The sequence below is a fragment of the Taudactylus pleione genome, unplaced genomic scaffold (assembly GCF_031769625.1).
Source record: "Taudactylus pleione unplaced genomic scaffold, aTauple2 ptg001103l, whole genome shotgun sequence".
In the NCBI taxonomy this organism is placed as follows: Eukaryota; Metazoa; Chordata; class Amphibia; order Anura; family Myobatrachidae; genus Taudactylus; species Taudactylus pleione.
The window spans coordinates 756,365-783,713 of NW_028285504.1; the positions used below are offsets into that span (position 1 = coordinate 756,365).

General features: G+C 47.0%; 1 protein-coding gene across 3 annotated transcripts in view; it reads right to left on the reverse strand.

The window, feature by feature from the left end:
* The window catches only part of LOC148453736 (uncharacterized), a 52,296-nt gene extending 33,027 nt beyond the window's left edge, over nt 1-19,269 (reverse strand). Inside the window, exons 1-4 of one of the 3 annotated variants that reach the window (XM_088461791.1) lie at nt 19,219-19,269; nt 11,793-11,911; nt 11,053-11,179; nt 1,056-1,157 (exon numbers count right to left, since the gene is read on the reverse strand). In XM_088461791.1, the coding sequence (XP_088317917.1) occupies nt 1,056-1,157; nt 11,053-11,179; nt 11,793-11,840 (277 nt within the window). In that variant the 5' untranslated portion in view covers nt 11,841-11,911; nt 19,219-19,269. Of the gene's footprint in view, nt 1-1,055; nt 1,158-11,052; nt 11,180-11,792; nt 11,912-19,063; nt 19,185-19,218 lie in introns of those variants that run through there. The other 2 variants (XM_088461790.1, XM_088461792.1) reach the window with 2 other exon arrangements.
* Nucleotides 19,270-27,349: the final 8,080 nt, after the last annotated feature.

Below are 27,349 nucleotides of genomic sequence, written 5' to 3' on the forward strand. Positions count from 1 at the left end.
TAGGTTATTGTGCAGTAGTGGCAGATTTACCATGAGGAAAATGGCTTTATATTGAATGGCATCGGGAGTCACATTTTGTGGAATCACCCTTTTCCCAGTGTGGTAAATTAATGAGACTTATTACATTTTGCCCCTAGAGTGTAAGCTCTTGTGAGCAGGACCCTCTTTTTTTCTATGGTCACAATGTAATTAGTATAAATTTACACTTTTGTAATGTCACTGAATGTTCCATCACTTTGTAAGATGGTATGGAACACTGGTAAAATAATAATAGCAATAATGATGATGACATCAGATGCTCCATTGACTCATGTATGAAGGCTCTGCCTACTCAGGTCACACACAGTACTAGTGATAACAGTAACAATATGCAAAGTATTATCCACAGTTCTCACAATACACCTTACAGACTGAAGTCTACACATCACACAAAATCATACTACTTTCACTATGCCGTATCTTTAATTGTTTTTTTCCCTCCTTTACCAAAAATAGTACTTTGGTGGGGGTCTCTCCCCTGATCACCATCATTAGCATTATCTAGCATGGTCCTGGCACTGATATTTATCAGGGACTTCAGTCAATCTATTCCCTACACAGCAGGAAACATCTCACACATTGATTCTAAGTAAAAGCTTTAGATTTCCATTGGTACAGATGAAAGTAATCATCCTTAAAATATATTATGGTTTCATATATAAAATATAGACATACACAAACATACATAAATCTATGGGATTTTATTTTGTAAAAAATAAAAGTCATTAGCTTGAGTTACAAGCCATACGTGGTGGCCATATGCGAGGACCCTGATAAATAGAAGAGAAAAATGCTCATGGTCTGCAGCAGATCACGAACAAGGTTGTCAATTTTCAGAATTATAACAAACAAATAGAGCAGATTCAAAAGAAACTTGAAATGCTAATGGTTTTGTAACTCCAAAAACTAGTTTCTGACTGCCGCTTAAGTAAAAAGCTATTGTTCATCTCATTTTACTTAAGTTAAAAAAATAGTTTTTAAAGTTCAGTAACAAAATGTTTTGAATTCTGAATTACCTCTAGATAAGCCTGTGTGTATTTCTGTATTTACCACCGCAAAACATGGATCCAGCCCATGTTCAATTAATGATATCAATTCAGGCTTCAGACACAGAGTACCTGGAAATAAGAAAGACATTTTAACAATTCGCAAAGGTTATAACATAATTACGTGTCGCTTCATCTGCCCCCAAATCATTAGTCACATTTGGTAAACCCACATTTAACGTTCTCACAAGTCTATGTTGTATGTAATTTTCAGCATTCACCAGTTCACTAAGCCTTTACTATATCATCTACAGTTGTATTAAATGATCACAATTTGTACTACAAGTAGCATAATTTATAGTGTTGAATATTCTGTATACACACTAGTCTCATCGAGAATACTATAAAAACTCTCCAGTTTAAAGTCTTGAAAAGTATATTGAATGGCATTTCTTGCCCTGGTTCCTGACACCAGTGCCATAGACAGTGGGGTGCAAACACTCCCCGTGCTTATAACCCGTTAAAACAGCGCCTACGTCACACTCAGAAGTGCTGCCACCGCTGACTAGTTTCCTTCTGTAGTCAGGTGTAATGTTTCCGGGTGCTGCAAGCTGACCCCATTTCCATTGCACTAATAGCCGTTTCCTGAAAGGACGCTCTGTGTCCAGTGATCGCGGTGAGTGACAAAATATGTGGGTCCCAGGGACCGACCACTTTTAAAAAATGGGGTCCTATCTGACCATTTCTAGGTCCCATCATAATTTATGCTTTAGAGCTCCCCATATGCCTCTCAGACCTCCCCACATGCCCCTAAAATGCCCATCTGATACCCCCAACAGCATAAGACATCCCCACATCATATAGTGTGGATGTCCACTCCGTCATTTATCACATCGTCCTATCTGCTGTGCTGCACGTCAGATGGGACGATGCAAAGTACGATGTGGTGCACATCATGCACGGCCTTTACACACTATGACACATATTAATGCCCGGCCTTTACACATTATGCCATGCAGTAATAGCCCTTACAAATGATACCGCACATTAATGCCCCTATGCATTGCCCCCAGTAGTAGTCCCCCTATGCATTGACCCCAGTAATAGTCCCCCCCTATGCATTGCCCCAAGTAATAGTCCCCCCCCTATGCATTGCCCCCAGTAATAGTCCCCCCCCCTATGCATTGCCCCCAGTAATAGTCCCCCCCCCTATGCATTGCCCCCAGTAATAGTCCCCCCCCCTATGCAGTTCCCCCCGTATTAATCCCCCCCTATGCAGTGCCCAGTATTAATCCCCCCCCCCCCTATGCAGTGCCCCCAGTAGTGGCCCACCTATTTGCCCTTTAGTGATCTGGGCCTAATGCCCAGTTCACTCACACCTATTTGTGGGGCAGATACCTTCAATTGGGCCTAATGCCCCCTATGTAGCCCGGGCCTTGTGTCCGCCTATATACCCACAGGCCTATTGCCTGAATTTATCCCACAGGCGTAGTGCCCGACAACCCTGGTGGTCTAGGGAGGGGTTAAATACCGGTGGCCCAAGGCCGCCTACCGGTACGGTGGAAGAGGCTGCAGGGGGCAGCTTCGTTAGCTCTTTTTCTTTCCACCCCCGCAGTCCTCTCCGATCCTCAGCTTCACTTCCTTTCTTCCTCCTTGATCACGGCGTCTTCTGGCCTCTTGCGCAGCCGCCAGAACTGTTGCCGCGACGCACTTCTCTTTGGGAGGTCTTCCCTCCTCCCCTCCACTGCCGTACTGAAGCTTCCCGCTCAGCGGCGTGTATTAATAGACGCCGCGAGTGGGCAGGGCTATGATGCGGCGAGCCGCTATTGGCTCGTCGCGTCTGGCTCCTATTGGCTGCTAGAGCGGGAGCAGTGTTTGGTTCGTGGCCAGTGCCAAACAACCGCCGCCGCTTCCTGGCAGCAAGCTCCGCTTAGCTTGCACCCGGAGCCAAGCTTCTCCCACCAACACTTCACCGCCGACACTGGTGGAAGGGACCAGGCGGTCCCTTCATCAGGAACCCGTCGCGGTGGCTTACCCGGCGCTGGGAACAAACACACTGTCCCAGCGCCGAGCACGGATGTGTCTCGCAGAGGACACATCTCCTCTGCCTGCCCCTGCAGCTGTGCCGATGCTGGAATCAGACACTTGATCCCAGCATGGCTTTCCAAAGCAGCTGCCAATGAGAGTCTCTGACTCTCGTTGGCTGCTATAACAGACAGTGTTGTGTCTTTCTCTGCAGGGGGGACACGATGTGCTGCAGCCAGCTGTCAGGGATTGGCCACAGCACAGCGCGTCCCCGGGGACCCGGTTACTTTTCAAAAGTGAGTCCCCAGTGCTCAATCCCGGGTAAAATGGTGTCTGAGTTGCCCATGCTTTAGACTTCCCAGCTGATTGTTCCCCTCCTGATACACACAAGAGGAGACAAGTGGCTCTACAGACACTAGACTGCTCATTTACCAGGCACATGTTGGGAAGATCGGTCGCCTTGTCTGGGTATAGCCTGTGGCAGCTTTAAGTAGCTCACAACCAGATGAATGAGTTTGTGCTGCTGTATGAAGTGCTGGAGAGAAAAATAGGTACCAGAAATGTAAAGCTCTGCCGGGGGCTCCTGTGTCTCCCTGGTGAGCGTGTGCTGGCTTGTCATGTTATAAAATAAAGTACACAACGGCTTACTAGGTTTCTCGAACAGCAATTGGTGGGAGAGCTGTCAGAGGTATCTGCATGTTTGTTACATGTAGGATGCGGTTTAAATGTGTGAGAGACCTGGAAAAAGGATGCTCCATGTCTGTGAATGAGAGTCCAGATTATATTTCCTAACTCTGTTATTATTTTCCTATAATGCCCCTTTCAGACATATATCCCGGCTTTAACCAGGCTTGGATCCTGGACACAGGTTTACTTACTTACCCTCATTTACACCTGGTTGGGTAAGGGATCCCGGCGGTCAGAATCCAGGCACCAGCATCCCGACAGGGTTAGGATACCAACACTTGTCAGTAAGTATCCCAACTCTCCCCGCAGCCTAAACCTAACCCTCCCCTAGTGCCTAACCTCTAACCGCACTTCTTACAGTCGGGATGCCGGCACCGGGATTCTGACTGGTGTCGGGATCCTGAACACCAGCATCCTGACAGCTTGGATTAAAACTACATCCCTTCACACCTGGGTGATTAACTAGGGTTATTCCCCGATCACCACTCTGCACCCCAGACCCGGGGGTTTACCAAAGCCCGCCAATCAAGCCCTTTTAGGCATGACCCAGGTCATCAAGACCCGGGTCATGCCTATCAGACATGAGCTGTGGCACTGACACGGGCTGCAAGTCCCAGGAATAACCCTGGTAGATTGCAGGGTCACGGACTCGGGACTGTCAACCCAGGTAAGCCCCTTCAGACATAAGCAGAACTTGGGTCAACTTGTCGTGCCCCCGCAGATCCACGGGTTTTTGCTTATGTCTGAAAGAGGTATAAATGAAAGACTTGGTCTTGTTCTTTCTTTTAATGTAACCACGTAGTAAACAAACTTAAAGTTCATAAACCCAGCCCCACAATGGAATCCTGCATTATCGATTGCCCCGATTCCACTTTATCTGAGAGTATAAGGCATATATATTTATTGTGTACATTTCTATGTATTTCATGTAATCTAGGATTTTACATGAAACATGTTGTGAATATGCTTCTACGTCTTTAAGTAATACCAGGGTCATACCTATATTTCACTACATACCTCTAGCCAATTACATACTACAATATATGCAGAAGCACAACTTAACTGGCATAAGTTCTGCTTCACACTATCAGTTACAAATGTCATGGCCATAAATAAGTTTGAGAAGCAATTTATTGTGTAGTAACTAATATTTCACTTCTTGATATAATTGTAGCACAACAAGCATTTTTGAGAAATTCCATTATAATTACCAATATGTTTGTTATTACCTACATTGCTCCATATTTTAACAGATACTAATAAAAGTTAATTTTTATTTGCAAAATATTTTTTGTTGTTTTTCTTTAAGCATGCCCCCACAGGAGTACTCTTTTCGTTTCTCTTAGTTATGTATACTAGGGAATATAGATTGTAAACTCTGGGACAAGGACTTATGTGAATGACAATGTGTGTGCAGGCTATATAAGTAACTTTCTACTTCAGGGTCCATAGGGGGTCCACAGGGTTGACCTTGGGGTATAGGTTGGGAACCAAATCCGGGCACCACGCAGTTAAAGCTTTTAGCTCCCAGGATGCACTTGGGTCCACTCTCCCTATAACCCCGCCCCCCAGCCAGAGGCACCTCAGTTTAAGTTGGTGCCCGGCCGGAGTCGGGTCACCGTTACTGCAGGGGGGCTGCTTAGCAGCCTCTAAGCTTAAAAGAGTTTTGTTTTATTATTTTTTTACTACTCTTCAGAGCGGCAGCATCAGACTGTCCAATGGACGTCTGAGCTGCCGCTCCTACACCCCGCCGGCGCTGCGACGCCAGTACAGATCTGGGGATCGCAGCGGGACCCCAGAGTCTGTACTAGCCGGGCTCTGGAGGAATCCCTGGGCTGCTGCCGGATCGACGGGGACAGGTAAGTCGCGTGGTCACCGCTTGCGGTGATCCACGTGTGAATATGCAGCCTTATGCCTCCGGTCTCTGGGGACAGACCGGAGGCGCTAGCGGTGGCGGCGGGCTCCCCCTCCATGGAGGCATACCCCGCGTGTCCACAGCCCACCAGGGATTATAGCGGCAGCGGGAGCCGGCATCCCGGGGGGTTAATTGCTAGCCAGGGGAGGAAGCCTTCCCTGTCTAGCGGCTCCTCCCCTCAGCTCAGCGCGCCTTTCAATACTACAGTCTGGCGTCGCTGAGCTGCTTCCTCCGCGGGCCACGCTTCTTCTGAGGTCTCCAGCGGCCATTTTCTCTCTGTGGTGCTGCAGAACTCTTAGGATGTCAGTGAGCCCAGTCCCCCTGCGTACCTGACCATTTGGGTGAGTGTACACAGCGCTATAGCCTTCCCAGACACTGAATCTGGGCAGTTGAATGTAGCGACATTGTGCAGTATATTATATGTCATGCTTATGTATGTATATATATTTTTCTGCATTGTATGTGACTTATGCTAGTGCTGACTGTCTGCTTTTTCTCTCACCTGTCAGTGTATATCTATCCCTTTTCTTTATCTGCCCTAATACAGGTGTACCTGGGGTGGTTCTGAGACCTCACATATATATATATTTGTTAATATCTGTGAGGTTTGTCACATACTGTTGCGTGCTGCACGTTGCCATATTTTAGATGGAACTGTGAGTTGCGTACGCTGATAATGGGTTCCTGCAGCTAATCTTAGCGTCAGTCAGGACCGGTATGGCGCTGCTTAATATTTCCGTCAAGATAGTCAGATATATCTGACCAGGAGATTGCACACGATACTGCACCCATTATTGCTATCCTGCAAGTCATAGCCTGCAGGAATTAGTGCGGAGGATTTTAACTCAGAAAGGTTTACGTATGCGGCACCATCTGGTGCCGGGCCCCTTGCACGACCCCCTTAAAGGGCGTTGTTTCTCAGGATCCTCTCCTTTGAGGATCGCCGGGCGGGCCCCATTGTCGTCACTCGCTTGGAGTTACTTCACCATACTGCCCTTTGGAACTCGGGGTATCTCGCAATTTCTTGCAATTTACCCCTGTGTCACAAACTATCGCTCCCTGCCGGGGTTTTTCACAGTACATGAATTACCTCCGATACCACATCGGTCTGTCATTCCCCTTGCAGGGATTACCACAACGGCCACCCTGGTGGATGTCGTTTTATACGAAATACTAATTGGCGTGATATACGCCCTGTGGTTACTGACCAGTGGCTCTGCCGTGAACTGGATGGTATATTCGGCTCTTTCCCTCTCACATGGGGGGAGCCGATCTCAAGTATTATTATCCCTGCTTTGGGGCTGGTAGCCAGGCTCATTCTGGATATAGAGAATGTCGATCCTGCACCAGTATCATACATCTCCCGTTTTCTGCCCAGCGGGTGGATCTCATAGCGGGAGTCTGGCTGTCCCCAGATACGAGGAGTCACAAAGGCCTCCTGTTTCCCATTCCCTGAGGGTCCTCACAAGTAATGGAAATCCCCTTCTGGGATGGATTTGTATGTTAATCATCGGGTTACAGGCATTAATACGCCTCCCATCCCGGCCTGGACGAATTTTACGGATCCGTAGGTGGTAACTTTGCCTGAAATCAATGTACTCGTTTTCAGGGCCTGTTGCCCGTCCTACCATGGCCATCGCATGGTGATGCTTTTGTGACGTTTTTCCCCTCCAACACGTCTGAGGTTCAAATATCTTTTTGCCGCTCACAAAATATGCAGTGGTCATATGTGGGATTACCTCATGGGATGCCGGTCTTCTAACTTTCAGGGTTTCGGCGGCGGCTGTATCCGCCGCAGTACCCTATGGCTGCGTTATGGGAAAGCAGAGGTGCACACTCCTTCTAGGGGGAAGTTCTTGTTTGGTCCTGTCCTTGACAAGATCGTTGCATCATTGGCAGTATCACTAATGGGGAGATACCGTCTTTAGCTACTCCCACTACATTCGGACTAACTCTGTTAAGTCTTTTTGTCCTCAGGGTCAGCCTAAAGGCCTGTTTTTTCCTAGGCTGTCGGCCTCCACGGGGGCCACCATATCCAGTACCGAGCAGTCCTGGACTTCCGGACGACCCTGTTTCTACACCTGAGGATATACCCTCAGCCTGACGGGACAGGTCTACATCTGGGGAATTTCCAGAGTGAGGTACTGATTCTCAACGGCCTCTCATTGCTCATGCAGCCTCCTCACAGGCATTGTTACATGGGCCCTTCTTCAGAACTGATCAGGGCCTTACAATCCCAGAAAGCTATACAGTCTTTGTGGTAAGCAGAGCTATTTCGGCCAACCTCACTATCTCAGTGAGGGACTGGTTGTTCTACTTTCTTTTTGGGGCGGTGACCGACTGGTCCTCCTTTGCCTATACTCTGTCTCAAATCCCTGAATCAGATTCCAACGGTGCCTTGACTCAGGTGGAATCGTCCATGTTCCATCATCCGATGTTTGGAACCTGGGGATTTTATGGTATATCCGAGTATTCAGGATACGTACCTACGGGTACATACAGAGCCCTCTCATCAGCATGGGTTCAGGTTTGCTGTGCCACAGCAACACTTGTAAGTTTCGGGCTCTGCCTTTTGGGGCTGTCCTCAACTCCACCGGGGTTTACCAGCTTTATGGATTTTCTGACAGTTCACCTGTTCAGTGTATCCGAATGCTCCTTTCTCTGGACGGTCTCCTGCTTTTAGCAGGATCACCAAGGTACTTTACCGCCAGGTCAGGATAACCGGGGCTTCTTCTCGGCACAGAATTAGTCAACGGAGGAAAAGTCCTCCCTGCATCCCTCACAGGGTTTTCTTCATCTGGGAGCACTGCTGGATTCTCAGAATCTGAGAATTTTTCTGGCGTAAGACAAGATCTCCACTCTTCAACTTCGAGTGTGCGGTTATCTACGCAGTCGACATATGTCATTACTCTTTGTGATGCGCGGTCTACCAGAGTGTCTACCTTTTGGTAGGGTGGAATGTGCTCAGTTCCATTCCAGGCCTTGCCATAATTGACTCCCCTCCAGATGGATCGAGTTTTTTCCATCGGATCGCTGTTCGAACGATGATACTTTCTCCGGAGGCGAGTTGGTCTCTGTCCGGGTGGCTATGGCCATCTCGTCCAGGGTGTTCTTTGCTAAAGACAGTGTCTGGTCCGCATTCATTTCGGGGCAGTTGGACGTCTGTCGCTTCTGCCCTGCCACTTAACTTGTTGATACTTTAAGCTGTCTTGGACTTTCACTCTGGCCTAACCCATTTGTCACGGTAAACCTGAATAGGTTCAGTCCGACAGTGTCACAACAGTGGCTTCCATCTAGGCAACACTGGTAGTTGGGTGGCAATGTTAGGAATGTCACCCATTCTGACATAGTCCAAGGGTCTTCTCCTGGCCAACTCTGCGGTGTTTATTCCCGGAGCTCTCCATTGGGAAGCGGGCTTCCTCAGCCGTCACAGCGTGCATCCCGGGGACTAGTCTCTTCTCCAAGAGAGGTTTCAACTCCTGGTGAGCAGAGGGGGCCTCCCTGAGGGGATTGATCCCCATGGCCTTCTGACTCGATCACACATTACCGGTGTTACAGTCCAGCTCTAGGAGTACTGAAGCTACCTTCAGTGACTCTTTGTCAGTGAAGTGGTCCTTCCACTTTGTGTACCTGTGTCCTCCGGTCTCCCTTCTTCCTCGAGGTCTTCGGAAGTTTAATTCGAGACGGAGGGGCTTTCCTTCTGGGGGCTCCAGGTCGTCCCAGACATCACTGGTACTAAGATTTTCGGAGTCTCCTCCTCGATGCTCCGTTCCTACTGCTTCACTATCTGGACCTGTTGTCTCAGGGTCCTTGTTTTTCCCTGGATCTGGATCGCTTGTCTTTAACTGCGCCCCTACTGTGGTCCTCGGGCTTCCCTGGCTCTGTCTTCATTGAGATGTTTAGAGCAGATAGGCCAGACTTTGCTGGGATCGGCCACGGACTGTGGCGTACATAATTCTTATGGTATCGTACCTGTCGATACGATCTTCCGGTGTCCAGGATTTCCAGATATTCTGGCATTCCTTCCAGCTGGCTTGGGTTTCACCCTTGGCCTGGCCTTCCTGACAGTGCGGATCTCTACACTGTCGGTATGGTTAAGATATGGAATTGCTCCGCTCTGGTATCCAGTTCATCCTTTGGAGTGTTTTCTGGATTATGTCTCCACTTGTCCTCCCTAGGGACTCCTGGGGAGTTAGTAGTGGTTCTCTGTTCCCTCCGGGGACAGTCAATGGAACCGCTGGTTGTGATAGCCATTACATGGTCTATTGTTTAAGCTCTCTCTCTCTCTCAGGGTGTTTAAATCAACCAGGAGAGTGTCTGAATGGGGAGCGTTCTCATGTGGCTCCCTCTTCTGGAGGGCATCATGTCAGGGTGTGAGTTGCTCTCGCCCTGTGTTTCTTCTTAAAGTGGTTTTTAGGTTCCATATTATTCTGGAACTTATGGTATGGCCATTCAGTTCCCAGTCCTCTCGGCTGTTGTGGCCTCATGGACTGTGGTCCGGCCTCTTTGGCTTTATGTGATCCGTTCAAGTTCCTTATGGTAAGCGGACTCCTTATTGGTGGTCTGCGGTTTCTGGTTTTAACAGGAAACGATGGCCGGCCTATAATGAAATGTTGACTGGATGGCCTCGTATGTCTTCCTCAGGGGCCTACCCATGGGTGGGCATTTCTGTCGTTGAGGCTTGTTTTTTTCTCGGGCCGTGTAACCCTCGTGGGCGGCTCGTCGTGGCGCCTCGGCTGTTTTGCCTTACTAGGTGTCCACGTGGTCTTCTGTCCATACCTTTTTAAGGTTCTAGGCATTGGTTTCCTTTGCCTCTCAGGATGCTTCCTTTTTGGCGACGGATTCTCCTCTCAGCACAGGAGCGTCCCCACCCTTGGTTGAACTGCTTTGGGACATCCCCAAGGTCAACCCTGTGGACCCCCTATGGACCCTGAAGTAGAAAACAAGAGATATGGTAAGAACTTACCTTTGTTATCTCTGTTTCTACGAAGTCCATAGGGTCCACAGGGCGCCCGCCCTGACGCACCTGGCTTCATATGGGCTGTGTTACTGGTCACCGGCTTCCCGTCTCCTTTTCTGTGAGTATGGTTCTAGAGTGTTCCAGTTTTCTCTCTCTTTTTCTCTCCTCCTCCGGCCTTTGGCTACTTACAATCTGAGGTGCCTCTGGCTGGGGGGCGGGGTTATAGGGAGAGTGGACCCAAGTGCATCCTGGGAGCTAAAAGCTTTAACTGCGTGGTGCCCGGATTTGGTTCCCAACCTATACCCCAAGGTCAACCCTGTGGACCCTATGGACTTCGTAGAAACAGAGATAACAAAGGTAAGTTCTTACCATATCTCTTGTTATTAATAAACAGTGTTGATACAAATTACAATTAAACAGCGATCGGTATTCAGACCCACCCAACGACAGGAAGTTTTGATAATTCTCCATCATCACTTCTTTGTAAAGAATCTGCCATGGCTCTTCCAGACTTTCCCACTCTTCTTTAGTGAAATACACAACGATATCTTCAAAGTGGATCTGCATCTGCACATATACAAAGGTCCACACAACTTTACAAATATTTTCTTAATGAAACAGATAATTAAGCAAATACAAAAATAACAACTAATAAATAATCTGGTAGACCAAGTTCATTCAGATATTGAACACATCCATTTGTCGAGCAAATGTAGTTTTTTTTTTTTTTTTGCAACGCACATGATTCCCAAAACAAGTGTATGTAAGTTTAGGTAGGCGTAACTAGCCTGTAGTGGGGGAAGAGACGCATTTAGTTCTGTGCATGGAATGAAATATGGATATTCACCACATGAAAAATTGTACACTTACGTGACCGCATAGACAGATTCATCCGGTTGTGGAAATAGCCATCATTGTAAGCATACGCCCAAGCCCTATACCCGGTGCAAGAAAGCAGTCTGACAAGTGCCTGACATACAATCACTAAACTATGTGTAAACGCCCCTTTACCACACAGTTTCTCCTCTTCAGCTGCAAGTGGAGATAGTACTGAGGTGTACAGATATGAATAGCCACTAGATGCAGTTGTGTGCGCTCAGCTATGGAGCATAAGCAGTGCAAAACATCACAGGATTCGCACACATCACTGACTTCCCTGTAACTATATCAGAGAAATTACCTCCTTCCTCTTTCCAGAAGAGGATATCTCCTTTTTTACATGCTCCATGTAAGCCACAGGGAGAAACTGCACCTGGTCTCCTTCAAAATTGTTCTCTTCAGGCCGCTGACAGTTCTTTCCTGTGAGAAACAATTTCGTCTTAGATGTTTAAACATCAACCAACTACACCTGTATGACCCGCTCTCTTTTTCTGAGGGTGATTACAGCATATTTGCCCTTTTTACAAGCCAAGATGACAAGTTGTTTCCTGAAGAGTAAAAACAGTGGGCACAGGAACTACCCTCAATAGCTTTTTTTGCACAATGAGAAACATAAAAAAGTCAGCTATAAAGTGTTCAAAATACAGACAAAATGGATCATGTTTCTTTTTATCCAGTGTACAGACAGACAAATTTGTTGGTACTCTTCAGCGAAAAAAATTAGAACCCATATTTTTTTCTGAAATAACTTGAAAGCGACCTCCTCAGACAGCTCTCTCCTTTGCGCTTTCAAGGGGAGAGGAGGTTACCATACTTACCTGCCTCTGTCGGGATTTTCATCCTGTCGGGCAGCCGCTGTCGAGATTTGAACCGGAGGCTAAACAGCCACCGCCATTTCAATCTATTCCATGTGGAAACAGTAATTATCGAATTAAACTCACTTGCCAGCTATTACTGACATAAGTCTATGTTATTTTTATTGCGAAGCGCTAACAGCTTATTGTGTGCATTTACTGCTTTTAGAATATGTATTTTTAGTATTATTGTGTAGCTAATAAACGGGCACATTTATTACTCACTAAATGTCTGGTGTCTTATAAGCGCCACCTGTATTACTTTGACTTTTAGAACAGGTCTGCTGCACACCCTTTCCGGAGGAGGGATTCTCAGGGCACACCGCACATTCAGACATTTCCCCAATTCCTCGCTCAAGCATCTGTTAACGTTTGAGCAGACATACACACACAGTATGCAGTGATAGTGGTCAGCTAAAAAAAATTGTGGGTCCCAGGGATCCCTCACTTTCAAAAATCGTGATTCTACTCCACTGTTTTGGGTCCCATTACATATTATGTGGGGTGAGGGCAGGCAGCAGTTTGGACAGAACTGGGGGCAGTTAGCAGTTGGGATAGAGGGGGTTAAGGACAATCAGCAGTAGAGGTAGAGCTGGGGGTAAAGCTGGTGCTAGATAGGGAGTTAGCGCAGACCGTAGTTGTGACAATGCTAGGGGCAGGTAGTAGTGGGGGTAGTAAAGGTGCAAGGGTAGATTGCACCTGAGGTAGTACTGGGATAAGGAAGCGGTTAGGGGCAGGCAGTACTAAGTAAGGGTAGGGAGGGGGTAAGGATAGATAGCAGCTGGGGCAAGGAGGAGGTTAGGGACAGGCAGTGCTGGGTGTAGGGAGGGGGCAAGTGTAGATATCTGGGGCAGTACTGGCGGCAAGGAGGAGGTTAGGGACTGCTGGGTGTAGGGAGGATACAAAAGTATATCCAATCTATTGGGTACAAGGAGGTCAGGGACAGGCAGGGCTGGGGGTACCGAGGAGGTCAGGGACAGGCAGGGCTGGGGGTACCGAGGAGGTCAGGGACAGGCAGGGCTGGGGGTACCGAGGAGGTCAGGGACAGGCAGGGCTGGGGGTACCGAGGAGGTCAGGGACAGGCAGGGCTGGGGGTACCGAGGAGGTCAGGGACAGGCAGGGCTGGGGGTACCGAGGAGGTCAGGGACAGGCAGTGCTAGGGGTAAGGAGGTGCTGGGGGGTAAGGTGGTGGCTGCACACAGTTAGTCACGGTAAACGGGAAATACAGCTACACAGTTGGATAGTGAAGGAATGCACAGTTACACAGTCAGGATTAGTGGGGGGGGTGTGGGGAAGGCCTGGCGCACAGAGGGCCAGTAATAAAACTAGGGGAAGGGCCACACAGCCGGGCAGTGAGTAACACCAGGGACAGGGGTCCTCACCTTTCAGGTCGCTCCTCTCCACCAGCACAGTGTTCACCTGTTTCTGCAGCACCAACAGGCATTAAGTGTTTTGCACTGTGGCTGATACATCTCCCACCCACAGCCAACAATTTCCCTGCCTTGGTCCATCATTTCCACAGACACCCCTCCCCCTTCCTCAGGTCCAAGATCCCCATTGAGGCGCAGTGAAAGTAGAGGGCTGCGGCAGCATAGTGTGTGGGAGAGGGACCGGAGTGTGCCAGGAGCACAGGGTGGTATAGGAGGAAGAGTGACAGAGTCTGTCTAACTAAAGGTGCCCACACACAGTGACATTTTACACGATTTGGCCGATGACGACGAATCGGGTAAAAAAAAAAAAAAAGTACAAATCGTGAGTTTATACTCACGAGCATGATGCCGATGCGCGTCCCCGCTCGTCGTACATCGCATCTTCTGATCTGCCGTGCTGTAGGGCAGATTAGCCAATCTGGGATACAATGCATTGGCTGCAAGATAGATCTTTAGTCAGATTGGACATTTTTAACTCCAAATCGTGATCACGACGGCAAGGGAGCTCCCGTGAAAGTTCATGAGGAAATTGGCCATAAAATCGTATCGTGAGCACATCGGTATATGTGTGGGCACCTTTAGACTCCGAGAGGAGCGGGCGGCACGTCACGCTGCAGAACGCGGGAGGGGGAGCCGCAAGCAACGGGGATTCTGGGAGCTGTAGTCAGGAGAATGTGCCGGCGGCGATTGGTTGAGAAGCTGCCGGCGGTGATTGGATGCTGCAGCGCTACACAGAACAAACTGAGCGGGTCCTGTAGGACCCGCTCAGTTTAAAAAAACGGGTCCCAAAATTCCTGTAGCTATAGCACGTATTCTGCGAACCCATGTATGATTTCCTTCAGTCTTGTGACTTAGCCTTTTTACAGGCACAACACTATAGCAGTAGGGTCTTATCTTTTTTGTCTCCCTTGGATTGGGATAATCAGTTGGATACTGCCTTCTTGTCCGCTGGCTATTCGTATCGGGCTATAGCTCTTTTCTGTTGCATATTAAGTGCCGTATTCAATTTCGTTTTCGGCAAAACTTTTTCGGTTTTGGGGTGCAATGTTGCGGGAACCTCCCTGCACCCTTTGGGCATCCCCCCCTCCCCCCCCGACGCCAACTGCATGAAAAAAAAAAAAAAAAAAACCCCACAAAGGACACCCCAAAAAGCACTTTGAAAAAATGGGCAAAAAAAATCTAAGTGGGGGTACAAATTCAAAAATTAGCAAAATAGCATTTTGGGACATCTGCAAGTATGGGGGAGGTGTATTTTGGATTGCAGGTGGTTGCTGAAGGTAAGTTTTTGGCGCTTTTTAATGCTTGACTTTAGAAACTTTAAAATATGCTTGCACCCATTTTCATGTACCCCAAATTTTAAGGGAATACTTATTTTCCCGCAAAAAAGTAGCAAAATGCTATTCTTCACCACTTGCTGACAGACGCAAAATAGCGCCTATTGAGACCATTCAAAGACCCCAAATACCTTCAGCAGGGCTAATCGGGGGTACCCTTAGTGAACCCCCATGTCAGAGTATCTTTTGGGGGGTGTCAGGCTGATTTCCCCAAAAACTACAGGACTTTTCGCCTGTTTGAGTTTCGCCGCATCCCGGTTTCGACGATTTGTAATTGAATATGGGGATACGCGGGGACACATGCGATACTTTTTCGCACAGAAAAGCCCCGAAGACAGCGAAAAGTCCGGCAACTGACTTTTCGCTCCTAATTGAATACGGGCCTAAGACTTCCTTACTTTATGTGAACATTCACCACGTCGGGCATTACTAAATGGCAGACCTGCTTTCTGGATCTAACGGAGGCTAACATTTTGCGCACTCTTCAATATTCCCTTTGAACGATCACTGCTATGACGTATAGGGAGATGTTCTACAAACTATTTTAGAGAGGTTATCTTTCTCCCAAGCGTTGTCACCTTATCGGTATCGCAACCTCCTCTGCATGTCCACAATGCACCATTTGGAGGTAGCTTTATATCACTGACTATGGGACTGTAAGGTCATTAAGAGATTTTGGATAGAAGTGAAACAGTTTGCGTTAGCTGACTTAGTTAATTATCTTCTATTAACGCCCAGAATGGGCAGTGTTGGGATACATTTCGAGAACAACTAGAGTTTCTAAGTTATAAAAAAAACTATTGTTATTATTTTGGCTGTAGCTAAAAAAAAAATGTATCCTCTTATCATTTAACGATAATCGTTTGAAAAATCGTTCACTTTCTGAGTCAAACGATGAACGATAATTGTTCATACGCGTTCACGTTTGTAGTTCAGTCAGACTTGTCAACTCAACGATTTTCATTAAGTTAATATGCAAAAATCGTTTGTAGTTCATAAAAATCGTTCATTACATTTAAATGAACATAGTAAATGAACAACTTTAGTAAACGATTTTAGTTCATTTTTTCAAGGTAGAAAATCATTTACTAAAATCGTTTATTAACTCAATCGTTGTGTGTGTATGCAGCTATAGACTTAAAAGACAGTGATGGTCTTGGAGTCTTGGGCCTGGGCATGCATGGCTCATTTCTTCTTTCCCTCCCCCTTACCCTTTTCTATCTGTCTATTTCCCTCATTACTATTGAAGTTACTACCGTATTTTTTCTGTTATTCTTATACTGGTTTGAAAAAGAGAAAATAGTGATGAAGTCTTTATCTCAATGCCACAAGCTGAAGATATATGCCTATTTATTGGCTGGTGTTAATGGACCAAGCTGATCTTAATTTTTGTACTTGATTTCTGTTGATAATTTTGTATTTTTTAATGCAAGCTGCAACTTTTTGTCCATTTCACTCCTGCCTTGATAGTGTGAACATAATATTTTTGTGGTATATGAGTGTATGCACTGCATTACTTCTGCAGACTTTAATAAAAAAAAAAAAATATATATATATATAAATAAAAAGAAATTAGTTTGAAATATCACTATAATCCAAGTATTTATTATCATTTCTAGGGGGCACCAACAAATCTGTCCAGGCCATTTTTAGAATATCTTTGTAGAATAAGCAATAATGCATCTCTTTTTGGAGTTTCTTTGCTTTATTCTACATGGCATGGCAAAGGCATGCTGTGGCATACAGAATGGGTATGAAATACCATCCGCCGGTTCAAATCCCGACCCTGGAAACCCGGCTACAACAGAATCCCAACTGGCTGGTAAGTATACTATCCCTCCCCTCTACCCCCCCCCCTCCCTTAACCCTCCTTTTGTGGTTCCTAAACCTAACCCCCCCGCCCCCCCACCCCAGTGGTGTCTAACCCTAACCCCCCTTCCACACATCCTAAGTATCCCGGGGGTGTGCCTAACCCTAACCACCCCCCAATGGTGCCTAAACCCCCCCCCTCCCCACAACCTAACCCCAACACTCCCGGGGGGTGCCTAACCCTAAGTTTCCCCCAGGATGCCTAAGCCTAACCCCCCCACGGCTAATATTTACCTGCGTCCGGTGTCTTACAGTTGGCATGCCGGCAGTCGGGATTCCGACGCTGACATACTGATGCGTAAGTGGATACTGGCTTCGGTATTTTGTCCGGTGGCGGTATTCCAGCGTCGGCATATTGACCACCGGCACCTCGTCCGCCGGGATGTAAACCACATCTCCAGGTATAAAAGTAGGTTTTAATTTCATAAGTTCTTAGGAGGAATGAAGCATTGTTTCCATTAGCTATAAGGGTACCAACAAATCTGTCCATGTCTGAATGCTGTGCAAATACAATCATATTCCCAAAGTCTTATTACTGTTACAGACAGGACGGGGGGAGATTCAATTCAACGGGAATTGAATAGCACCAGGAGGATGCTCCCATAGCTATTCAATTCAGTGCGACTAATGACTTCTTCTCGCGAGGAGAAATCCGACTCAAGTTACGGCCGCGAGGCTGTTTTCCGTAATAGCGCAGCGCTAACAGCCTCACGGCCAGCACTTTAGTCGGAGAATGCTGGTTCTCGCGACTAAACGCCCAGCTTAAATCGCGATAACTGGAATTCTCCAACTTAACTGCTTCCTGTCAGAGTAAACATCTTGGTGAATTGAATCATAGATGGTATCAGATGCTACATGGCTGCAAAACAATTAATTTCAAACAAACTACAGTGAAGCACGTGTATTTCATCATAGTCAGTTCTTCCAAATGCACCACAACATCCACATTTTCCCCATAATAAAAGCCCTGTTTCCCAAATTATCAGCTGCCCAGGGCTCTCTCACATAGTCTGTATATTAGACAAAAACACCTACCAAAACAATCCAGTTGTGTCTGAGATGGGCCTATTCATCCACTTAATTTTCACAAAAGCAGGTGAAAATGCACATTTTCACCTGCAATTGTAAAAATTAAGTTAGCGGGCCATTCCAAAGAAGGTAAATCACAGATATCTCCTGCTTACCTTCCTCTGGCAGAATGGCCCGCTGTCCCCATACATTATTATGGGGACAGAATTCATCAAGCTCCGAAAATATTATATTTTCGGAGCTTGACTGCGGGAGCATTCGCCATCTTCAGATGGCGAATGCTCCTGGTCTGGGATCGCAACCCGCTCCTTCTCTATGTGGAAGGATATCACATCAGCTGTCAACGTGCCAGAGCAATGATGCATTGCTCTGGTAGCCGCGGCGAGATAGAATGTTAATAAAACGGGACCACGATAATCATCATCATGAATAGGCCCCTACAGGGTAATATGTAAAAGGGTGCAATTTCCGTGAACCAGGTCAGTCTCAGCGATTAAGCCTGTAGATTTAATGTGGCAATAACTTAAAAAACAAACCCTTTGCCTTTTAAATAATTGCCACTTTAAATCTAAATTTTAAACGCTGAAATTGCACCGTATTACATACCTTCTTTAATAAATCCCATATGTTATCATTTATGTATGTTTTACATTTTCTTTTAACATATGCTATATATGGTGGGTTTGTAACGGCAAAGTAATTTTTTATGCCATAAATAGAATAACATTTAATTCTCTACAAACAAAAAAGTATTTGATGCATCCAGAAAAACAGAATGAAAGGGAATAGGTTCCTATGTGGGTGTGTTCAAATATATATAACAACTAAAATACTGATGGGAGCACTCACAACACATGTAATAAACATATTAATGTACATATACAACTGCAGACATATTTACTTCTAGCTGGATATATTAACAAGCACATAGCTACTATCTAATGCTGCCATAATGAATGCAAAGACGCGCTGGGAAAATAAGGAGGTATGCACAATAATTACAAGTAATCCAAACATTTATGAAACAATCAGAACTAAAGCTGCCGCATTACCCACCCAGCTTCTTTATATAACTGTCATACAGTATACATTACCGCACATTATCCATCTCCCGTCTGTATGTATTTCTTGTTTAACATCCATCTTTACATGCCCCCCTATATCCTCCTAACCCCCGTCTAACAGGAAGCACTGAAGGACGGTGGACATACGTTTCCAGCGATTGGCTGAGAGAATCACATGGTCTCAGTGTAAAACAAAGCATTCTGGGAAATGTAGTTTAATTGTTCACAGTAATTACTCAGCACTTATAAAAAAAATTGCATGCACTGCAGTGAGTGCACCTGAAACCTGCAAGTGCTAGTCAGAGGGAGGATATCAGTCAGTTACTTATGGTAATAATTGTAATTACATGAGGGTTTGAGGCTATTACATAAGGCCCACAATGAATAATACAGTTTAAAAGTCTAATGGTTCCCAGCCCACAACAGTACCCCTTCTTACATATTTTGCTTTCAGTTTGTTACATTTTGGGGTGCAGGAGGAGTGGCACACCCAGGAGATTGATTGACAGTGACCATTTATTAAAATGTTAAGGGGCCTATTTAACAATGATTGTTAAATAGGAGCCCCTTAACATTTTAATAAATGGTACACACAATATTATTTTTCTGATTTTCCACATAGTTCTCTTTGCATCTGAAGGTTCCACCACATTAAGCTAACATAGCTCCCAACTTTGTAGAGAGGGAGATTGGGATTTAGGCCTGCGACTTGAAAAGGGGGCATGGCCTCACAACACAAGGCATGGCCTCACAGGAAATGAGGTTCTCATCAGTAGTGGGAAAAATAATGGGAACACTATTAAAAGAAAGAGTGATGGAATATATCAAATCCAACAACTTACAGGATCCCAAGCAGCATGGATTTACTCAGGGGAGATCATGCCAAACAAATCTTATTGATTTTTTTTTTGACTGGGTGGCAAAAGTAATAGATCAAGGGGGTGCGTAAATGTAGCTTATCTAGACTTTAGTAAGGCTTTGACACGAGCTTGCATCTCAGATTGATAAACAAACTGGAAAGTTTGGGATTGGATTCTATGACTGTTGAATGGATGAGATCTTGGTTGCAGGATAGGAAACAGAGAATTGTAGTAAATGGAGTGTATTCACGGGAGGGAAAGGTTACCTGTACAGTACCCCAGGGATCTGTACTTGGACCAGCGCTCTTTAATGTCTATGTTTGTGATATTGCAAATGGTATTGAAGGGAAAGTTATGCCTTTTTGCAGATGACACAAAAGAATCCAACAGGGTAGGCACACCAGGAGTGGTAAAACAAATGACTGAGGATCTGGGTAGACTAGAGCAGGGCCGGCGCTAGGCTGTGCTGCGCCCAGCGCCGTCCTGTGTTGCCGCCCCTTCTCTCCTCCGCTCCCTCCCCCCTGAGCTTAAATATGTCCTATAGTGCTGGGAGGGAGGTGGGCGTTTTCTGCGCCCTCCGGATACAGTAGCGCTCCGGGTGATGGACCGGCTTGCCCGTGCCTGGAGCCGCTACTGGACTAGAGGAATGGACATGAACATGTCAACTACAGTTTAATGTCAAAAAATGCAAAATCATGCACTTGGGTCTCAGTAACCTAAAGGCTACATATAGTATCAAGGACACTATAATGGAAAATACAGAGGAGGAAAGGGATTTAGGAGGCACCATTTCAGATGACTAGAAGGCAGGCAAGCAATGCACCAATCATTGAGGAAGGCAAGCCAGATGCTTGGTTGCATAGGGAGAGGAATCAGTAGCAGAAAGAAAGAAGTGATAATGCCACTGTATAGGTCATTGGTACGTCCTCATCTAGAATACTGTGTTCAGTTCTGGAGGCCATATCTCCAGAAGGATATAGACACATTAGAGATCGTACAAAGAAGGGCAACTAAAATGGTGCATGGCCTACAGCACAGAACTTACCCGGAAAGACTAAAATATCTTAATATGTATAGTTTGGAACAGAGAAGGGAAACGGGGGACATGATAGAAACTTTCAAATACATGAAGGATTTTAACAAGGTACAGGAGGGAAGCATTCTTAAAAGGAAGAGATGCACAAGAACACGAGGACATGCACTGACACTGGAGGGAGGGAGGCTCAGAGGAAATTTGAGGAAAAATGACTTCACAGAAAGGGTAGTGGATAAGTGGAATAGCCTCCCATCAGAGGTGGTTGGAGCTAAAACGGTGGAACAATTTAAACACGCTTGGGATAGGCATAAGAATATACTTAAGAGAGACGTAAGGAGTAAATAGGGTGTCATTGTGTCAACTAAATTACTACATTCCATTGAACGCATTTGAAATCTGCTGCATCTGAATTTTCAGTATATTTTGTAGCTAAGATCCAGCAGTGTGGATGCATTTAGGACCTCATTCAGAGCCGCTCGCAAAATGCGAGCGCTCGCTCTGAATGAGGGCGGCTGCATCTCTAAAAAGAGCCCGCCTCCTGGCCGCTCGCTAAGCTGTGGGTGACCACACACAGCTTTAGCGAGCGGCCAGGTTGATGGTCGCAATGGTAAAGACCATCGCGACTATCGGGGCTTGCGATGAGACCCTTGTGGTAGGGTCTCATCTGCCGCAAGCCCCAGAGATGATGATGTCAGTGGGGCCAACCACAAACGGCAGGCGTTCGTTTGGGAATGCCTCTGTTTGTGAAGCCACCCCCCCGCCATGCCTACAAAATGGGGCGAGCTGTCGATCACCATCGACAGCCGTCCCTTTTGTAGTGAGACCCGGAGCGAGAGAGTTTCTCTCTCGCGCCGCTGCGCGTGTGCAGAGCCCAACATCGACCTGCTTGCGAGCGGGTCTGAATGAGACCCCTAGTGTGGATCTAGCTTTTTTTCTGGGTATGTGAGTTTAGTGTGGCTCCGTATTTATTTGTGTATATTATTTAGAATGGATCCTGCTTTTTCTGTACAGTTACTACACCTCTATTTAGTAATCATAACATTTATTTTCTTTAGTACATTAGAAGGAGAAGATAATTTTTTTCTCTTCACCCTTCTTCTAGAAAAGAAAACTGGAGTGTAATTTGCGATTTCACAGAGTTTTTAAAAATGTCTTAGTGATACAGCCTTCAGAGATCTCAATGGGGGATGATCAGTTATGCTATTTATGGCAGAGATGTACGTGGACCTCCGTGTTTTGGATTTGCCAAAATTATACCTCCCAAGTTCTTGGAACTTTCTGCTGAAGGCGCACCTGCCCAAAAAAGGGGTATGGCCTTCTGACAGGGGACAAGGCCTCATATGAAATGCCGTCCCTGCGAGCCACATCCCTGTTTTCAGCACACAGGGGGGCATGCCCAGCGCTGCTGCATGCATGTGCACAGCGTCTATTCATCGCTGCTCTGCTAAAAAGTGTGATTATCCTGCCAAACTGTGGACCTGATTCAGAGCCGCTCGTAAGCGGCCGCTCGTTCGTTCCGACCGATGTTCGCACAACTGCGCATGCGTACGGATTTTAATACGCATGCGCGAACCAGTCAGTGCGGCTGAAAATCGTGTGCTCGCTAAATAGCGAATGCCTGCTATTTTGAGTGACAGGAGGAGGCGTTTGTGGGTGGTAACAGGGGAAGGTGCTTGAAAACGGGGAGTGGAGATCCGAACGCAGGCGTGCTAAACGGTCAAAACGGGAGTTTAATGGGTGTGCATAATTACTAAAACAGCGTCATCGACCACGTCACTTGGTTGTTTTATAGTCAGAACTGCTCGCAATATAGTGGTAGGAAAATCCAACTACAAGAATAGCGAGCAGTTCATACGCCGTCCGATGTACTCGATTAATCTAATAAATAGCGGACATGATGTATGATGCGAGCGGCCAGGGGGCTTTTTTTTTTGAAAATTACGTTCGCATGTTTTGTTCGCTCGTTCAGACATAGAGGCGTGAACAGACCGCAAAGAGCGAACGGTTAATTTAAATAGCCAGCCCCTTTTTTCTGGACGAGCGAACGCAAATAGCGTCCGGCTCTGAATCAGGCCCTGAGTTCGGTCAGCGCTACACAGTGACTGACAAACACACAGGCACCAGCAGCTGTGTGTTTGTTTTAAGTAGCAGCCAATGAGAGTCTGTCAGACTCTCACTGACTGCTGCTGCACCCACTGCCGGAGCCGCACCATCTTCCGGCTCCTGCAGTGGTTAATGGGAGAGACGTCATGACGTCTCTCCCATAATGCAGAGCGGGCCGGCCTGGGAGGACAGACGGAGGAGCAGATGGCGGCGGCGGGAGTGGGGATTCAGGTAAGTGTTTATTTTTTTTCATTATGTGTGTCCACTGGAGCGGGGGGGGGGCACTACAAGGGGGGAGACCACTACTGGGGGCCCTACAAGAGGGGAGACCACTACTGGGGGCACTACAAGGGGGAGATCACTACTGGGGGCACTACAAGGGTGGGGGACTACTACTGGGGCACTACAAGGGGAAATCACTACAAGGGGGGGACTATTACTACTGGGCACTACAAGGGGGGGCACTACAAGGGGGGACTACTATTAGGGGCACTACAAGGGGAGGGTACTACTACTAGGGGCACTGCATAGGGGGAGGGGACTACTACTAGGGGAACTGCATAGGGGGGAGGGGACTACCACTGGCGGCACTGCATCGGGGGACCACTGTTGGGGGCTCTATATAAAGGGCAATACTGGGGGTACTGCATAGGGGGGAGACTACAACTGGGGCCACTATTTAAGGGGCACTGCATAAGAGTTACCACTATTGGGGGCACTGCATGTGGGGTGGACTGCTACTGGGGGCACTATATAAGGGACACTGCATAGGGGGTACCACTACTGGGGGTACTGCATAGGGGGTACCACTACTGGGGGCACTATATAAGGGGCTTACTACTGGGGGCACTGCACAGGGGGGACCACTACTGGGGGCACTATATAAGGGGCTTACTACTGGGGGCACTGCACAGGGGGGACCACTACTGGGGGCACTGTATAAGGGGCACTGCATAGGGGGGAACACTACTGGGGGCACTACTGGAGGCCTGCATAAGGGGGGCCTCTCCTGGGGCACAGGGGGGCACTGCATATGGGCACCACTACAGGGGGCTGCCCCTAATCTTTATTTTTACTTTACATTAATCCCATATGGCCCTGCCTCCTTCCTGGAACACTTGAGGGGGGGGGCGCCGTAGCACGCACGTGCTCCGGGCACCCTGGCTACATGCTACTCCTCTGCCAGGGCCGCCTGCATGCATTTGCACCCCAGGCTAAAAGTTGCCAGCTAGCCCCTTCTCTCCCCTTAGTGCCTAACCCCAACCCCCCCTGGTGGTGCCTAACAATAACCTACCCCCGAGGGTGCCCATCCCTAACCTCCCACCCCCGCTACTAACTGCTAACCCGAGCTGCTATACTTACGATCGGGATGCCAGCTGTCGGGATTCCAGCATCGGCATCTCACCCGAAGTCGGGATTCCTGCGCCGGTGTTGTGGCCGCAGGTCGGGATTCCGATGCTGGGATTTTGAAGCATCCCGTTCGTAGGTAAAGTAAATACATCCCTTTTAATCACCTCACAATGTTGTTTTCACCCATATACTAAAGGCTGTAGCGAGAATATAGCACATCTATGAAACAGTGGCACCGCAGTGGCAGACAGGATGGCAGTTTAATATAAACTATATGATGTTATAGAATGCTTTCATTAATCAATAACTAGATCAGAGGCCCGAGGCCAGCACAGATAAATAGAGGTGGAGTATTTAGTGAAAGTCATGAAAAGGATTGATTGATTGAGTGATTGTTTTATGTACTAATATAACTATAAAAGAATAAACAAATCTGAGACTTGGAAAACACTATTAAAGAAAACATCCAAAATCCCAATGAGATTTCCAAAGTGGAAAATCAATTCAAACAGCAAATCACAGGCCTCAAGATTCAAGGCAGCGTAACAGCCTTGAAATCGATAATTATTAATTATATGATTTGATGATTCTACTCTGTATCTCCTGAGAAGCTGCATCAAATGGGACCTAGAAGCCTGGATGAGAAACTGGTGATGGATGACATTGCAAGATACAAAAGGGGATGCAGTCAGGAAGCAGACGGTCGAAATGCTGACCGCTGGCTTCCCGACTGTCAAATCCCGGCAGGGTACGAATGACAGATGTCGAAATTCCGACGCCTGCAATTAGACCTACGCTGGGAGCCCGATGCCCGGCATACCGAACGAAGGTAAGCCGGGCGCGGACAGCCACATGGGGGGGAGGGTTAGGTTTTAGGGCTCCCGGGGGGTCAAGGTTATGGGAGTGTTAGGTTTAGGCTAGGGGAAAGGGGGGTTAGGGTTAGGCACCCCCGGGGGGGAGGTTAGGGTTAGGCACCCCCCTGGGAGACAGGTTTAAGCTGCGGTGACGGGATGGTTAGGTTTAGGCACTTAGGGGGTGGCGGGTTACGCACTAGGGCGGAGGTTAGGGTTTGGCACCCCTAAGGGAGGGTCAGAATTAGGGTTACTTACCTTAAACCGCTGTCGGGATCTTCACCCCTGCCGGGCTTCCACTGTCGGGATTTGGTATAACATACTGATTCCTCCAAAAGTACATAAACATCACATTAAAGTACAGTAATATGCAGTACACTGCCTGTTAAAAACACACATAATGAATAGCGGTACACGGTATTCATTTCCTCAACAGAAAGCACTGAGAGTGCGTCGCACACCATGCCAGTGAGTGCTTTCCGCACTCCACAAAAACACGGGAACCGAGGAAGAGGACCAGACATCGTGGGGTACCCACCCACTTATGCAACTCTACTTACGAGCAGCGCTCCTAGTGCTTCCGGTTGACGAACTGAACCCAGGACATGACATTGTGACACAGGTGTGGGGTTCCACAGCCTGTTCCAGTTAATCTTTACATTTATACTTATATCCGTACTTTGGATTGCGCTAACTTCAGACTTTATACATGACATCGCATTGCTTGCAAGATACTGGCATAATTATCATCTTTCCACCAGAGACTGACTTTGGAATCGTAACACACTGCATCTAATTATCCATCTCCATCCCCCCCCCTGCCCCATTATTATTATCCATCCTGTCATTTTCATGATATAGACCCTATTCTACATTAATTTTATTCCCTGATAATAAACATAAGTGAGACTGATATTGGGATAACATTGTTTTTTTATTGTTATGCAAGTACTTACACACAAGGTTACATACAGCTAAGCAAGGATGCTATTTCTATTGTTCCAATATGTATATGTGTTCAGGGTTGGTTCTAGGTTATTCTGTCACTCCACAGACTCTTGGACTTGCTCTAGTGCCCCACAGAGTAGGGATTTTGTATTGTGGAATGGTGCCCATATCCGAAAAAACATTCAGCTCAGGTGGGCTGACCCTACTGCCCCATCTAACGGCTTACTGTGATCGCTGGCAGGGCCGGATTATAAGGAGGGCGACGGGGCGGTCGTCCCGGGGCCCCCACACATAGGAAGCCCCCACACAGTATCCCTGGCCCCCCCAAGATGAACTGTTTTTTTTTTTTCTTTAATCGGAGCCCTCCGCTGCGGCCCGCGATTAAGCCCCGCCCCCGATATATATAGACCCCCACACATTTGTTGCCCAGGGGCCCCCACAGACCTTTATCCGGCACTGATTGCTGACCCTGCATATGTCTGAGGTATTCCATACACTACACTATTTGTGGCTTGCCCTACTACCACATGGGTTACTGTGATTGTTGGCACTGTATATGTATGATGTATTACATACATTGCACTATTTATGGCTGGTTCTACTGCCTCATCTAACGAGTTACTGTGATCACTGGCCCTGTACATATCTGACATATTCCATACACTGCATTTGACCCCCCTCTAGAAATGCTGGATTTGCCCCTGATGCAGTAGCTGATTTAATGCGAGTTGTGGTATAGTACTGTTTATTCATGAGACAGGATCTGGATGAGATGGACTGTGCATTATGAATAGTGAGATGGGATGCTTGCTTTTATATTCTGCAATTGCTAAAACTAAACTTTATAGAGATTAAAATGTTATAAGCATACTTGCCAACTAACCCTGATAGTCAGGGAGACTCCCTGAAATAGCAGCAATCTCCCCGACTCCCTGAAGAGTCTAGCAATCTCCCTGATTGTGCCTTACCCCTATTATGAAGTTGTTATATGTAATAAAAACAGATACTAATAATCCCATTTGAATGTATATACTGTATCATTTCACTGCATTGGTTATAAGGCACAATGGACCTCATTCAGAGTCGCCGCTCGGTCGTAAGGTAAAAGGGGACGGATATGCAAATGAAGC